Source organism: Morone saxatilis, unplaced genomic scaffold (genome assembly GCF_004916995.1).
Source record: "Morone saxatilis isolate NCDOM2014 unplaced genomic scaffold, NCSU_SB_2.0 Contig11, whole genome shotgun sequence".
NCBI classification, from domain to species: domain Eukaryota; kingdom Metazoa; phylum Chordata; class Actinopteri; family Moronidae; genus Morone; species Morone saxatilis.
The window spans coordinates 6,199,729-6,216,840 of NW_023339663.1; the positions used below are offsets into that span (position 1 = coordinate 6,199,729).

The 17,112-nt window shown below is 42.0% G+C and overlaps 1 protein-coding gene across 5 annotated transcripts in view; it reads right to left on the reverse strand.

Moving 5' to 3' along the window:
• neo1a (neogenin 1a) overlaps positions 1-16,641 on the reverse strand; it is a 147,843-nt gene extending 131,202 nt beyond the window's left edge. For 3 of the 5 annotated variants that reach the window (XM_035651822.1, XM_035651820.1, XM_035651823.1), the window contains exon 1: positions 15,953-16,641. In XM_035651822.1, the coding sequence (XP_035507715.1) occupies positions 15,953-16,043 (91 nt within the window). In that variant the 5' untranslated portion in view covers positions 16,044-16,641. The remainder of the gene's footprint in view (positions 1-15,952) is intronic. The other 2 variants (XM_035651821.1, XM_035651819.1) reach the window with 1 other exon arrangement.
• Between the last annotated feature and the right edge of the window lie 471 nt (positions 16,642-17,112).

The following is a 17,112-nucleotide window of genomic DNA, read 5'->3' on the forward strand; positions in this document are numbered from 1 at the left end:
AGCTTGTATGCACTGTGCTGTATTCTCAATGTCTCTACAGAATGAGTTTGTCATTCATTTGTCATTGTCTGTAGGTTTCTGTCAGGAGAAACAAAACAAGCTAATGTCCACATCCAAACCCAGATGATACCAACTGCTACAAAAGACACTCAACTATTCAACAATGTCCTTTCTCAGGCAGGTGGATCTGTCTGTCTCATGATGACTGTTTGGGCGCTGCAGGCTGTGTGGCCAGCACCGTGATGATGTATGCACACCTGCCATGGGTCCTGGCTTGCAGTCTCACAGCTGAAACAGTGGGGGGAAGGGGGAAAAGGGAAGGGTAGGACAGGATGGTGGTAGCGAAGAGGGGGACAGTGAGCGAGGGGTAGACGCCTTGAGGGGCAATGCTGGGGGGAGGGGAAGAGAAAGCAAAAGAGCTAGAGAGCTGTATCCATTATTAATGGTAGTTTGGTGTACGGAGAAAGAGATCTAATGTGGCCTTCAAGGTTGTAGCGTGTGTAATCGACAAAGACAGATTCTCTCACTGTGCCTCTTAAGTCTTTCCTATTCCCCATACCCCTCTGCAGACCATCCTTCTCTTCCAGTCTCTCACTGTACATCCTCCCACTGTTCTCAAAAACAAGAAATGTATTTTGCCAGAGATTATCCTCACACAACAGGTTGCACAGAAGAGCCTCGCAAAAAGGAAATTAGCGCTCATTAGTTGATGAAGGGATTAGATGAGACAAAGGTGAATACAAGAAAATGGAATTGGAGATTCATTGGTAATGTTGCCAATGCAGCTCTGAATCCAAGGTCTTCATTACATTGATCCTTATATCCAACACATCATACTTGCCTAGGTCTGAATTTAAAAAATGTAACTTGTTCAGATTCACACACACACCTAAACGCAGATATTCAGTCACTAATGCCAGTTTTTCTTGTGGGGGTAATAAAAACTGTTATTGTCAAATATGTTCACACTGAGCACATTCTTCCAGAAATAAGCTGCTAATGAGCACAAGTGGCAAAAATGTCCAATACATTTTTCAAGGAATATTTCACAGTGCGACAATGATGCAGGCATCTTCACTGTCTGAGCATGTTTATGTGTGAGATTTGTTTTATCCATCATTTCCAGTCTTCCTCACAGGCCTATTGTGGGTTTTTGATTTTTAATGTAAGCTCAACACTTAACGCCTCGCTGCCTGGTAAGAAGAGAACAATGTTGGGAACAATGGGATTCCGGAAAAGGAAAATGGTCTTTAATAAAGGACGTAATGTACCTTAGAGTACTGGGGAACCCACTGAACCACAACTGTGCAACGGCATATAGAAATAAATTAAACACTAAATATACTTAAAACGAATGTCTTGGGTTGCGGGTACACGGAAAGAAGAACTATGGCCCAATACCAGCCGGAGCGGGCCAAATAATCGCGCCACCATGACGAATCTAATACAATTACACACATCGAGGTGTTGGGAGGTTGACAGAGAATGATGAAGCCAACATCAAACACAGTGTTGATAAATGGAAAGCAGGGAGCGGCTGACCAGAGGAGGAGTTGGAGGGGGGGAGGGCGGTGGAAAGAAGGAGGGTAAGGCTGTTATTGATTGTACTGCCTGTGTTCTTGTTGTGAGGAGGATGACGAGGGGAGGGAGGGCGATGTGTGAAGAATGGAGGGTAGGGTTCGCCCCGCGGGCAACAGTTAGAGCCTTGTGCCCCCTGAGAACACACCAACTAGCCTCCAATGGGCTACGCATTGGTCACACTGAATATCTGATTGACACACACAACCAGTTACTACTACTAACACCCTATCCGACCCATCCCCCTCAAATAAACACAACAATGAATCCAGGGCTGATTGAAATTCAAAAGCGAGCCTTGACGCCACAGGCATAGACAGAGATGGGCAGAAGGGGGGTGGCAGTTGTGGCTCACTGGGGTCCTATAAAAAACAGATGCTAAATCACTTAACAACTCCTAAATTAGTTGCTTGCAATTCTGCTGGGACATGGGGACCCTAACAATCTGTGGACACCGCGTGAATGGGCAGCGTAGTGCAAAGGCTGTTGGTGTGAAATGTAACATATCACTTGAGGCTAAATGGACCACCACAAAGGGAAGATAGGCTCACTGGAGCACATTTCTTGCCACAATGCAAATAAGTCACTGCAAAGCTGCATCAAATATTGTTACAGACTAGAAAGCCAATAAAGGAAATGCATTGCCAAACTGTCAGTGGCATTGCTTGACAAAGCTTCACTCTGAAGGACTCACCTCTCATAACCTGCACACCCAAAATCAATTTATTGGAAACGAGGACATGAGCGGCTGGTGACCGACGATGCCATGTGTGCATCTCATTTTCTCTGAGGAAGGCTTTGCTGCAGGATTTATCACCACCTCTGATCTCATTTCCTTTTCATATGCTAGTAAATCCCAGGTAAAGCAGACGTTTGGGATGATACAGGGAGAGTGGCCAGCCCCCTCAGATTGGACTCCTGGAATTAATCTGGGAAAATCCTCAATGCTAACCTGCTTAGTTGTCACTTAATCTAGAGTAAACCAAATATCAATTACACTAAGCACAAAATGTGGGCCAGATAACCACTGATCCCTTACCCAACAATGACACAAGAATTGTAATTTGGAAAAGGGTTCATTTAATTCTTGGCGTATAATTGCCATACTTTAACTTAAAGCAGATGCCCATGGAGGAAAAAGCTAATGGCTCACAGGAAAAGTGGGCGTTACTGCAACACACTGAATTTTGTCTACTGAGAAGTAGGATTGGTAGTAGACAAAACCTAAATCCCAACTATATTACCAATCTGCTCTGAATGCAGGTCAGCTCAAATACGCTTATGGTCTACACTCAAGGACAAAACAACTTTCCCCTGGAGGGATTCTCAGGTCACAACTTAAGTAACACTGTCTGGCTGTGAGTCACGCCTGCATTCCACAGAGAAAAAAAGAGCATGTTGTAGCCAGGTGAGGTTAGCAAATAGTAAACAGGTCGGCACTGAGGACTGCCATTGGTTAAACACGGCACATATGGTATCGTAGCATGCTTGTTTTCCTCATGTACTCATTTTCACACAAGGAACAGTGTGCTATAGGTTGCGTGTAAGAAATGCAAGCCGTGGATTCAAACGGTGAACTTCACACAAACTGGGTCAGTTGTAACATGACCAAAGCAGCCCCAAAAATAAAAAATATGCAATGCATTACTGCCTCATTAGCTGCTTTTGGACCACACCTACTGTTTGCTGCTACCTTTGAGCTATTTTCAACTAACCAAGAGCAAAAGTCTGCTTTATAACTCAACCTAGTTTGGTCAATTAGGAACACAATGAGCATCCTGCACGCTCCTGTGTGAGTACAGTTCATTTCCTGCCTTTATTGTTACAAGTGCTGGGCTCATTCAAAAGTGGATGAAATGGGGGGAGGCCCAGACACTATTTACTCAGCAGGGAGAGACATGAGTCCCTGGCTTCCTAATGGCTTCCTGCATTTCACACAATTGTTTCCCCTCAGGAAATCTTATCGATACAGACTGCCGCCGCGTTGACCAGAAAACCAACAACACACGGCTACTGTGCTTTAATTAAGTATCTTTGAATGGGAAGATGACTTTTTTTGGTTCCTTTAACTAAATATAGAAAAACAAAACAGGACATTATATTCAAATGAGCAGTTAGCTTACACGCTGTAACTACTTTTTCACTAACAATCGGGCCTAGAGGCTACACACAGCATCCGAGAAGTCGCGTCGTGCCTGTGAATTTGCCAACTTCTGCACATTTCAGTGCTAATCCAGCTGACTCTTTGATGTACTGGTGACTAGCTGTCTTGCTAAAAATATACAGTGCACTGGTAAACAAGACAGTATTAGATTTGCTGGGTAGCTAATCCTTTTTACTTTTGAGAGAGACTTGCCATTTCCCCCTGCTTCTAGCCTCTGATAAGCTACGCTAAACGCATCAAAACGCTATTTACATATTAAATGCATGGAGATGAAATTGTTATTGATCTTCAAACTCAAACTCTAGGTAAGAAAACATGTAAGTGAATTTCCCAAAATGTCAGAATTCCTTTAAGAGCATTTGAATGGCCCGGTAAATTAGATGAGGTCTATAAGCACAGGATGATAATGGAACAAAATTCTACTGTAGATAAAACTGCCCAAACACAGGGTGATACAGTATCTTTATCAAGGATGAGAAGCTCTCGCATCTTCAAAACCGCCAGTTGTATTTCGGATGATACGTATGAGAAGGGGTTAACCCGGTTAAGCTTCTACAGCATGCATATGAACCACAGGTATGTGTGCTACTAGCAGGAACACAGCCCATAAAATCCACACTCAACCTCTGTCTAGCACGCGAGGAATGTTCTGAGTGCTTCACTATCAGCATTGAGCCAGGAGGGGCTATCCTCGCCTCTCCTTTGAAGTCTGTGTGGGAGAAAGGCAAAATGAGAAAGGGCCAGTAATAGTGAGCTAGAGCCAAGAGGCTAGCTATTGCGAGGTCAGCCAATTTCTTTCTCATTAGAAATTAATTACCGACGTAGCCAGTGCAGGGGCCGAGCCACTGCGTCGCTAGGCATCCCATGCATCGCCCCACGGGGAGCACTTGAACCCCTGACCCCCCCAACCACGGTCGTTTGGGGCCAAAAGGGGTGCGTGACATGGCCCTGGCCCAGAGACACTGCCCCGCCAGGCTGGGAATGCAGTGGCACTGTGGGGGGAATGGGAGAGGGACAAAGAAGGCAGAGAGGGGCTCCACTGATTCAGGGCTCATTGGGTTAGAGAGCTTCATTATTAAGTCCCCTGTCACTCTGCAACAAAAAGCACCCCACAGGCTAGCAGTGGCTAATAAAACCACCACCCTTTATAACTCAAGACCACTTCTGACATCTTCTTTTGAGGAGAAATGAAAGTGTGTGACTTGGTCCCCGGCTTAATGAAAGTATTCACATCTTCAGCTGAAGGAACTGTTGCTTCACGCTGAACATGGACCGGTGAATAGTGCCAAAACCGACTTGAATTAAGCTGCTTTCACACCTGCCTAATTAGATAATGTTGGGTGAATTTTCATTTAGACTTGCTACACTTCACTACAATATTACACGGCATATGGCACAAACAGACTGCAGGACATATTTGAGGATCTTGCTCTGTGTGTGTGTGCGGGTGTGTGTCTGTGCTCTGAGTGAATTTGTTCAGCAGGTGTCCTGAAAGCTTGAATGACATGCTTGTGCACTCAGGACTAATTCAGACCACTCCAGGTAAATGAAGTATGAAAGCAGAAAAAGCATTTTGCTTTTATAAAAAAACCAGTAATTCAAGCACTTGGAATGTTGGTTGCAGACAAAAGGTTATACAAAAACTCACTGTCCTTCACAAGGGAAACATGCATTCACATTTCGAATAATGGTTCAACCTAATGGTTATTACAAAGCTCGAATGCCTGTTATTAGTGTTGAAAAGGACAAGCAGAGTTTCACATTTTATTTCGAAAAAAAAGGGATACTTCTGCTGAATCTGGGATCCTACAAAATAAATACTGTGATTTCATTGGCTGTTACTTCACTCATTAAGGTTTCTAAAAGATTCTAATTGTGTACATTCACACACACACACTCACACACACACAACCTTATTATGACAATCATAAATCTCCCATGCATCCACACTGCACCACCTGTCAACACTCCAAAGTCTTTGCGTTCTCCAGTTGGCTGGATTTCTTACTGACAAGCGCTGAAACAATTTGGAAGTTAAATAATTAGTCGACACCAATTTCAATAATCAATTGATGATTTGAGTAATTAACCAAGCAAAAAAAGCAAAGGCAAAAATCCATTTGCTGGTTCCACATTCTCAAAAGTGAGGATGTGCCACTTTTCTCGGTTATATACCATTTTAAATTGAATATCTTTGGGGGTTTCTCTTACTGTTGGTCACACAAAACAAGCTATGAAAGATGTCACCTTGGACTCAACCAATCAAAAAAATAATAGATAAATCAAAAATGAAAATAAATGTTGTACTAGCTGCAGCCCTATTGCAGAAAATATATTCAAATCAAGCTTGGATAATAAAAAAAAACCAATTACTATGTGGCCAAACATGTCATGCACCTCATCCTAACATGATTGAAAAGGGGGCAATGAATGAACAGACAAGTTTAGCAGTAGTCATTAATGTTCATCTCCCTGTGTTCTTGATGGGATACCTCATTAGGAATCTGTTGGTAGCAGCTGGCTTGCTATCCCACCCCATTACTGCCCCACCATGCCAAAACCTCTGCCATTGGCCCTCCCACCCCATCCCCCACTCAAACACGTCCCTTGTGTCTCATATGACATCTGTGTCTCGAGGTCCTGTGATGGAATGCTGCTCGCCTGCTATTCCTCCGCAGGTGCTCCCTGCTTGCCGCCATCCTTTTTGCAGCCATGCTGGTGCTGTGGCTGAGTGACCTGTCATAGGCTGTGAAGTACAGGGGGGCGAGTGGAGTCAAGGTTCAAGGGACAATGGTTAAGGAATCAGAGGGAATTGATGCAGCTGCTTTCCGCCAAAACTTGTGCAATCTTCCTGTATTGTGTAAGCCAGTCAGTCAGTAATCTAACTTCTCACAGTCTTAAGTTTCATATCACTGCCCAACCTCGTCTTTTATCAGACTCCATAAAACAGACACTACCAGAGATTATCATCTTCCCAAAAGGTCAAGGACTAGAATCCACATTAGGAAAAGGACACTCATATCTGAGGAAAGGGAGTGGGGTCTCATTTTATTACTATAATTGTTGTCCAGGTGCACAGCCACAAAGTGTAGTCCTCACATAAAAAATTAGACGACCTCAAAGACAAGTCAGTTTGGAAACAACTGTGTCATTTTAAGAAGTCTTAGTGTACATAAATCACAAGCGATGAAGACCCATGCAGTAGCTCCTGTTTTAAAATGTAATAAAAAAGAGGCCCCAATACCTCACTAAGACACGTTCATCAACAGTAACATTTATTCACCACGGTTGTACTGTAAATGAAATTTCAAGCCGCAATTAGCCATTTCTATGGCCAAGCTCAGGCTGATTTTATGTTATGTAACATTTATATAAAAAGGAGAAAAGTCATCATCTTTCAACAAAGTGCTACTGAGGGACGCATTCATTCAACTGTGAACGGCCAAGAAAGCAGAATCAGAAGACACAGCCAATTCCATTACATCATGGCACTGTATTAAAAAGGCTTAAAGCAGTAATTTCACCATTTCAGCTGCCTCTCTTGACCTCCGTTAGCTTCTGATGAGCTCAGAGTTGAGGAGGAACTGGCTCCAATAACATGTTAAGAAGTCACTGCAGTCAGTGAAGCCCCATGCCAAAAGGGAGCTCCCAACGGCACAAAGGAGCCTCTATCTAACGCTGAATGTTTCAAAGAATCGTTTCAGCTTGGATTTAGCAGCAGAAACATCAGTTAATACCAGGAGAATTTTTCCAGGGGTCACCATAGCAGCAGGTGAAATCAAAATAAAACCTGGGAGGTTGACTGGAGAGGCTCCAAAAAGGACTGGGACACTAGTTGATATATACACGACTAGCACAGAGCCTACATTGGTCTTACCTCTAAACCCTAAATTGTTTAAACTGAATGTCTGAGACTCAACAATCCAGAACACTGCTGTGCTTTGCATGCTGAGACAGTGCCATGGAAAAATATTTAAAAAATGACACCTTCTCCTATCCTTACTGAGGCCTAAACACATTATGCCTTCTATGCTTAAAATGTAAGTGGATTTCCACTACAGAAACTGGACAAATCAGCTCTTGGCTTGTAAAATGGACGAAGGAAATTATGGAAAAATTACAGCAACTTCAAACAGAATTGTTCGGGCTGTACTAACCAAAGTTGCAGCAGCTCATAATCTATTGAAAAGACACCATAATTAGAAATCTTGGTTGGAGTTGAGCACTGGTATTGAATTGGGTCATGTTTGCCATCTAAGAAAGTAAAGAGTTGTGAAAAGATCTCAACAGGGCTTGCCAGTGCAGATGTCAATATTTTCCAATGGGAAACATCAGGTTTTAGTTTATGTGAATCTTATAAAATCTTTTTTCCGAAGCACATTTTTGGAAATCAAAGTTCTTTGACAAAACCAAACCACACAACTACCAAACTCTTTGCAATTCACAACTGTGCGCAAAGCTGTAATTTCGCTTTAAACTAAAGACCTTCACAATAAAAAAAAAAATAATGCCTATAATAATGTAAGTGGTATGGCAATCAACACGTGCCATTCCCCCCTTTTTGTTTCTCAAAATATGCGCTCACCGCATATTACTGAATCAATGACACCAAGGTTTCCAGCTGCTGTACAAAACAAACTCAAGGCTAAAACAAAATGCTTTAATTTCTCCCCATCCACTCAGTGAAAGTAGGTACACTTTTTTTTTTTAGCTGAAGAGCGAGTGCAAGTCAGGAAACTCTCTGAACCTTGTTGATGAAACAGCTGTTCAACCCCAGATGGGTGGCATACGTCTATACAAATACCCACTCAAACATACACACACACCCCACCATGTCTAAAGGAGCCAAGAGACACAGGCCAGGCACAAGATGATGGCAGCCAGCTCGATTGAGAAGTGCTCACAATCCTCTCTCTGTGACTGACTGCCCCCACACCCTTTCAGCACATGAAAAGTTTCTTTGACTGAATGAAGGCTGAGAGCCTCTGTGTACATGGGAGATTGATATTTTATGGGTCTATATGTAAGATCTCCCACACATACACATACTGGTAAACCTAGCACCAATAATATGAGGAGTACAATAAGGATGATGTCTGAGGTTAGAAACATCCATAAAAGTTAAGTCTGTGAATCAACTCCAGGGCAGTGAAGGCCACAGGATCCATTAAAACAATTCTAGTTTGGGAATAAAAGATTGAAATTACACCATCTTGCTGAACAATTACAATGATTATATAGGAAAAGCTGCATTGATTCTTGTTTACCTGCATTCTCTCTGAAGCATGAGCTACATAACAACTGCAATTCACCATGATCTACACCATTGAGAAGACTTTCAGGTTAATTCATCACACCCTGGACGTCCTCCAAAAAGCCAGCAGAGAATAAATTCACGTCTGAGAGCTGCAGGATGTTGGAACTCCAGCAGGTACAGCGCAAGCAAATGAAGGTTATTAATCAGTCTTTCCAGAATAATATCAGTCTCTTTTAATTTACAACATGGGCTGCTGCCAGGAATGGAACCCGCCGATTCACAATCGTATCAAATATAAATTATGCTAATTATATTTAAGGTTCTTAAGAGTAACAGCTGATTGGGCAAGGAGTCACCAAGTCTAAAGAAACTTTACTGCTGAAGTTATTACACTTCGGTTGTTCAATGATTTTCATCTTTTTGCTTTCTTCCATTAAGTTTAATCATTTTCTCAATCGTGGTTTGTCTTTTATCAGGTTTACATAACTGTTATGGGATAGCGTCATAAGATAATGCCTCAGTAGAAAATCTCTGTCAATACTGAAACATCCCAAAAGACAACAAACATCATTTTTTTACACCATCATCAGAAAAGGCTACTTTGAGATTATGGGATTGATGAAAACAAAAATACAAAATAAAACCAGCCTTATCTTTTCACTGCATACTGATCAGTGAAATATCTACTAGACCTTGATTTAGAAATGTAAAAATGTATAAGTTTGAGGGGTTTATAAATGAGATTTCAACCATTAAAAAAAGGCTAAAGAGATCCTACTTTAATAGGAAATGTCTGTAATATGCCGCCCTAAGGCTGTAAAAACAGTTCGCGTATAACAGAGCCTTGCACTCATTAGTCCAGACTCATCTGACAAGCACAGCTTGCATGTGTCATAATCCTATGCAGCTGCCACTACCGACAGGAGACACCACGACAGGAGCTCGGCAGAACCACAGTAGCAAAAGTTTGAAGAAATTTTAAGGGAAAAAAGTCCTCACTGCCCTGCTGAGCTTGTATAAAGATTCCTTTGGAATGGCCACAGAGCCCATTCTTTCAGGGTTTTTCTTCCATGCCAGGCCAGAGGAAAATACTTCTGCTTGCAGTAAACTTCTTGAATCTCACGTCAATACACACACTGCCACTGCTGTCATGCTGCAGTTATAAAAGAGGTGCACTGAAACATGGCAGCTTGGCTACTGTAGTTTTTCTGTATGCAGTGAAAGACTGGACAATGCCACACTGTCCTCAGGAACATGACCAACTGTGACTGCAGTCTAGCAGAACATAAATATTATAAAACGTGTCATGCTGCAAGACTACTATTCGCTATTCATACAACCTTCTCTTACAAGTCTTTTGGGCCATTTTGTGTGCTTCTCTGGTGAAAGCCTCAGTAAGCACTGGTGCAGGTTTTTGCATGTCAGAATGATCAATTATTTGTTTTAGTTTAACATAAATACCAGCTCACTGCTATATTCACCACACCACCTTATCAGTGTGGCTTCTTGCCTAATCAGAAGCCTTTAAAAGGGTTCTTATGTTAATTCCTTTTACAATTATTGCATCTGACCTTTTAAATATGTCCAAAACACAGTCTGTAACTGCACTCATGGATATTCTGCTACAAATCCAAAACAAGGATGAACATAAACAGACCAATAATTGTTAATATTGCATATATAATATCAAACTAATTTATCTCAACTCCACTTAACTCCAAAAAGATGCCTCCACACAGCTTGTGTATGTGAATGTGTAACTGAGGCTTTTGGAGCAGAGCATGACCAGTTGAGTTATCCGCTGCACAACAGAAGTCGCCTTACAGCTGAAGTACACAGCAGCATAACGACAGAGATGATAAACTAGACTTATTGACAGTAGCCACCGTTTCAGTCTCTTCTTTGTATGCTTTGCTCGCACTGCTGCTATGTGCGTTAGCTCCATGGAAACTGAAAAGACTCTGCTCTCCCAGAGGTCATTAAGCCTGAGCATCATTCAATCACAGCAGAACAGGGAAGCCTGGTGAGCAGAACAGCACTACAGCGAATTAGAAATTTTGCATTTTGTTCTATTTTCAAAAAGGAAAGCTAAAAGAAAAGTGAAAAGCAGTGAGGCAAATATGTTTTCAGCTACGTCTCCGGTAAAAGATAAAAATATTGTTGATGTAATGTCCCTCGGGTTGCTATAAAGTCTCAAAGGATCATCACACAGGGCAGTACGGACAGCTTTATGGCCTCTTCAAACTATTCAACTTCTTTTTTTAAAGCTTTTTTGTTTTGACATGAAAGGGCCAGCAGACACAAAGAAGACGCACAGCAGTCGGATTGGAAAGGTGCAGCGTCTCACATTGTTTTAGTCACAGTAGGAACACCTTGATGTAAGGTGCTTTTTGTGAACCGACCAATCACAACACCGAATGCGCTGACAACACCTTACCCCCACATTCCCCTTTTGCACCACATTAAATGAAAGGGTTTTCCCCGTGTCCAGAGAGCAGGGTTTCCCCCAGGAAATTGATTAGTGGAAGTGGTAACTGTTAAAAAGAAGCCTTTATTCTCTACCAGCACATACAAAATGTTCTGATGATGGAATTGGCGAACTAGGAACTGCTTGTATAAATGAGGACCTTTAACATTAAAATTGCATCGTTGGTGAATATGAAATCTCAAGTTAACAACCCAGTCTTTGAATAGCAGAAGAGTTCGTCTCCAACAGTTCCTGAAGAGAACATATTCTCTATTTATTCCAACATGTGACATATTACCTTGATTAATTGCTGTAATTAACTACTGTAATCAATAATTACATAGTGAATATTCAATTTGTAGACCTGGCAGATAAATTACTGTCATGTACTAGGCTCAGTCTGATCATCATTTCTTTTGGAAAACAAATCTCGCTTCTCCAGAAGTCGGAAGTTCATTTTCCCATCTACTTACAGCTGCTACTTGTAATGTGAATATCATTTGTGTTTTCTCTGCTGGAGTGTACTGAATGCATAGGCTTTTTCACAGATTTGTAGAAGGATGGTAGGAATGTTAAAAAATATTAAATTAAAATATTATACCGATGTAGACAAATTACCCCTACTCCACCTGTTGTGCCACCCACATTAGCGACCCCAGATAGCTTAAACACACAGGCAATATGGTTGAAATTAGTTTCACAATATTAATATTTTTCCAATATCAGTATGTATGAAAACACGGGAAGGCAAAATCACATAAAATAAAACTGAATTTCAGCTCAGTGAGCAGTTGATTGTTTTGCAGGTAGTTTACAGAATAAAAAACTATAAAAAAAGAAGAAAAAAATGACTGACACCGAATGTGGGGATACTTCAAAGTACTTCAAGGCTACTGAATGTGTACCAGAATCACAAGGGCAGAAAAGGCTGATATACAGGCTGCAGTGGAGAGTGAGGAAAAGCAAGTGATGTTTCTCTGCACCACACCACTAGAAGCAGCTCTGATGGAGGCAATTTCATCTTAGCAGGGGGGGCAGCAGAAGCTATGGACTTGTCCCTGATCCGCTCTGGATTTCAGAGCATCACCCTTGACTTCTCTCATATGAAAACAACCCCCGCTTCACTACCTAGTCTATGCCTCAAATACATAAGGGATTAACAGTGCCAGTTAGAGTAACAGTTTTAAAACAGCATGCTGAATGGCAATGAATAAACATAAGGAAAAAATACTGGATTATTGAGTGTGGAGAGAGAATTCATGTTGCTTCAGTCTGGTATACAAGCAGTAACAGCTGACACATGAACGTTTGATATGATGAGAAATGGGATCAAACCATGGGAGTTTAGAAGGTGTGCATTATTTCCATGGTGCAAATGATGGAGACCTTGCTATAGTTTAACTGCACTACATCTACATGAATCCTGCTGTTCAGCCTGCACTGTACGTTTTGAACAACAGCAATATGAGCAAATTAACAAACTGAAGCGCCTTGTTAGATGAAATAAAAGCCAATAGTCCTGTTGGTTTGCCACAATAGTCAGCTGAACACTAAAAGCTGAAAGCGGGTGATTACACTGACCCCAGCCACTAAAAAGATGCAACAGCATCTATTCAGTGGATATTGATCCACCTTTCCCCCTGTCAATTACATGTGATAAACTGCTGTGACAGTTAGGGCAAATTATTTAAATGATTCTGTCCTTTTAACCCCCACAAACCCTGGACAGACAGATTCAGCTTCACGAAAAAGCGAATACAAAACAAGGGACGAATAAGTTTTTATTTTTAACTGTGATGACCTCGCCGTGCCACCTCTTTCACAAGAAAAGTGAGCAGCAACAGACTGAGCCTCCACATCAAGTAGCCATTGCAGATCAGTAGCATGTCCTAATGGGGGTGGTTTCATTAGTGAAGCAGATGAATCAAACACTTGGCCAAGTGTGCAATTATCCGTCTCTTGGTGGATGGAGGTCATTAGGACTTTATGAGCGATTGGAGGCCATAAATAAATGATTAGTAAACAGCATACTCTATACAGCAGAGACAGCAGGTGACTCTGCATGATATCCCCTCTCAACTCATCACAAGATGATGCAGACATGCAAAAGAAATTCTATTTTGAGCTGAAGATGAAGTTGTAAAATGAATGTATGTAAATGGCTAGAACAGGAACCTTTTTACTACATGTTGCATACAGATTACACCGCGAAATTAAGGGTTGATGGGTGAAATTGAGGAGGAATGAGATCCAACTTTCCAGCTTTCCTACTTCTATTCCCCCCAAAACCTGGGATGTAGGACCACCAGCGCTTTCCAAACACAACAACACAAAAGGTGGTAAATTATGTTCTTAGCAGCAGAATCCACAGAGTAGACCTTAAATGTGCCAAAGAAAACGACAGTTGTTTATAAAGTCTGGGCAATGTTGCATCGGAGGTGGTCTGTGGGGATAAAAACCTGGTGAGTGGTCTCAAAGAGCAGAGAGGGTTGCCAAATGTTTACACATTTCAGCAAGTTATTTGCATTGTCCGCTGGGAGACAATCAGCACACAATTCCCTCCCAACAGGATTACAGAGATAAGATAGAGCCTAAATGGATTTTTACACTCCTAACAGGGACTTGTTTACAAAAGTTTTAACAACTAGGAGGTACCCAGGAGGAAGTGGTAAAAAAAAAAATAGCAGCAGTTTGGCTCAACTTTTACAGGTTATTCCAAAGTAAAACAAAATTAAGACTATCTATTAAATCTGTCCCCAAACCGAATGACACAGACAGGAACTCCTTAAGTTAGGGCTGCAAACTCTGCCAACTTTGATAAAAGATAAGTTCTGGCCACAATCAGGACCTCAAAGAAATGTGTTTTGAATAAACAGATATTTTCGGAGAAGGGGACCCCACAATTAGTAATTTGAGACTCTCTCTGCGTGTGGGTCCCAGTCCAATTCTCTGGAATCAATCAAAGCTCCCAAAGGAACTCCCTGGTCCCCTTAATCTCCTGGTTTTATTACTTTCCAGACAGTCGGCCTGTTTTACCCTACCCCCATCTCTCTCTTTTGTACTGATCTCCAGCAAAGCCAAGGAGGGGCTTTTTTTCTCTCTCTCTCTCTCCTTCACTCCCTCTCTATCTCCCCTTCCACCACTGCAGAGCGCTTTTCATGCAGGAGAGGGTCTTTCATCAGGCTTCACACGCAAGAGAGCCAAACAGCTAGCTCAGGCCTGTCACTCCAAAGCCTGTCTTCTTTATACATTCATTCCTATTCCTTTTGTTTTTTTAAAAACAACAACATTTCAAAAAAAAGGTGCATGGACTTTTCCTTTCCTGACACACACACACACACAACTATTTAACATATCACGAGAATGATGGGCAAAGAAAAAACTGGGCCATGTTGCACAAGAGTCAGTTACATTCACAATTTTCCAGACCACATGCTGCTGTGTTTGATAGCATCTAACAGCTTAAATGATAAAGATATGACTGTGTCACGATGGGGTATGTGATAAGGGCTGGAGCTGTGCACTCCAATGACTGCTGGAAAGCCTTTTTTTTTTTTTGGACTCATGGCTCTCCAATTTATCTCAGGCACTCATGGCTTTGAGTGCTTATAACGGATTGTGGTGGGTTAGGCTGAAACACACAGACTCTAATCAGCACCTCTAATATCAGTGGATTTCTTCTCACTACAAAACACCCACCACCAGTTGGGAACAAACAGAGGCAGAAGTGCACACCGCAGTGCAGAGCCCCCTCACTTCAAAACAATTAACAGAAGCAAATGAATTGGGCTCTGTTTATCCATCAGCTAAACATGTATTGACGCCAGGGTAATGAGATGTCTGCTGGACTGATGATGCCAGCTTATTACCTGACAGTGACCACTAATGACTCTTTGCATAGTGTATATATTTTTTTTTCTCCAAGGTCCTGCACTCCTTTGCATTTCCACGACCACATACCGGGTTAACCCTAACCCTAACCCCCCCAGCATCAAGCACAGATAAGACTGATGATCCCAATTTGAACAAACGCGTGTGTTATTTGACCTTTCGAGCCCCGATGCGCACAACCCAAAGGCATGTTGGTGAGACACCTTATACCGCATGTGTGCGACTCATCTGAAAAAGACAAACCTATCAGCAGTTCTGCCTCAAAACTGCCCCAATGCAGACAAAAGGAGAGTAGTGGGGGGAAAGCATGTTGCTTTAATGCCTGAAACAGGGGGCCGGATCCGGGAGTCAAATAGCGTGCCTGTTATAATAAGTTGCCCACTTTTAAAGTTGTGTAAACGGTTAAAGAGTGATCCGACCTAAAGAGAGCAGATTTGGCTGCCTAGCTCCTTCTTCTCTGAGCCAACAGCTTGCATTCCGTGGGGTTTTTTTTTCTCCTTCCAACTCGTGATACAATGTAGGTAAGTTTGTTCAATCGAGGCGTAAAGAGGCAGACGTAGAGCAGAACAAGTAGCAGAGCATTAAAGCCCTTTACCTTTGTCGACATGCTTAGCCGCCGCGGTCTCGGTGTGGAGAAAGGTGAGACAGAGGAGAGAGAGGAGCGACAGAGCTCCCCGCTCGGCCATCACTTTTCACAAATAAATCTTTGCAGGCTTCAGGAACCCCCGGAGAAGCTTTTTTTTTTTATTAAAAAAAGAAAAAGAAAAAAAGGAATCCTTAAAATCCACCTCCTGTAAATGCACAAGGAGAAAAAAAACCAAAAAGTTCAAAGTCCTAAAATGTGCAGAAACATCCGGAGCCAGGTACTTTTAAAAGTGGCCGGATGAAACATGTAGCTGGAAGAAGAAAAGAAAAAAAAAAAAAGCCGCAGGTTAGAGAGACTGTTTTCTCAACTTGGTCGAGGCAGAGGTCGGAGAAAAAACACTGAAATCAATCCATTGCCACGGAGGCGCAGCGCAAGGACAAAAAGATCTGCTGCCGACTGAGCACCAACGCGCCGACCTCACTACTCCGATATCTGCCAAAGCGCGTAAAAAGACAAGAAAAGAGCCTCAGTTGGAGAAAAGATAAGATCCGACCAGAAGGAGAAATCTCCGCCGCGGCCAGCTCACTGCTCACGGACGGGACGTAAGAGAGCAGCGTGTTTGAAGGGCTGGATCTCCACTGGCTCCCCGGAAAACAGGGTGTGGAGTCACACGGAAGTTTGGATCCTGGCTGTTTGTGTGCTCAGGCAAAAACTAAAATATGGTGTGGAAACTCAGTCCAAAGACAACTGCTCGTCCTTGTACCACAGGTCTACTGCTGTGCTTAGATTATGAGACACCTTATGCAGCATTAATAACAAATATGAACCCAAACACACATACTACATATATTCCCATACGATTTCAGTCTCATTTAAACTCAGTTACAGTTTTTTTTTTTTACATTTTAACAAGTTACAGAACTTATGCTGAAAGATAAACATTGCCAAACTGAAAAAAAAAACTCCAAGGAGATTTGGCAACACCCCTCTTTTAAAGACATTTCAGATTCTCAAAAGACTTTTCTACCCAACTTGAGTGACAAATATTCAGAATTTTCAAAATAAAACATAAGATTTATCACTCCAAGCCACTGTTATTTCTTAAACCAAACAAAGATGGCAGCCAGAAGTGGCTTATCTCCTTCCTTGTATCTATTATATAATAAAAT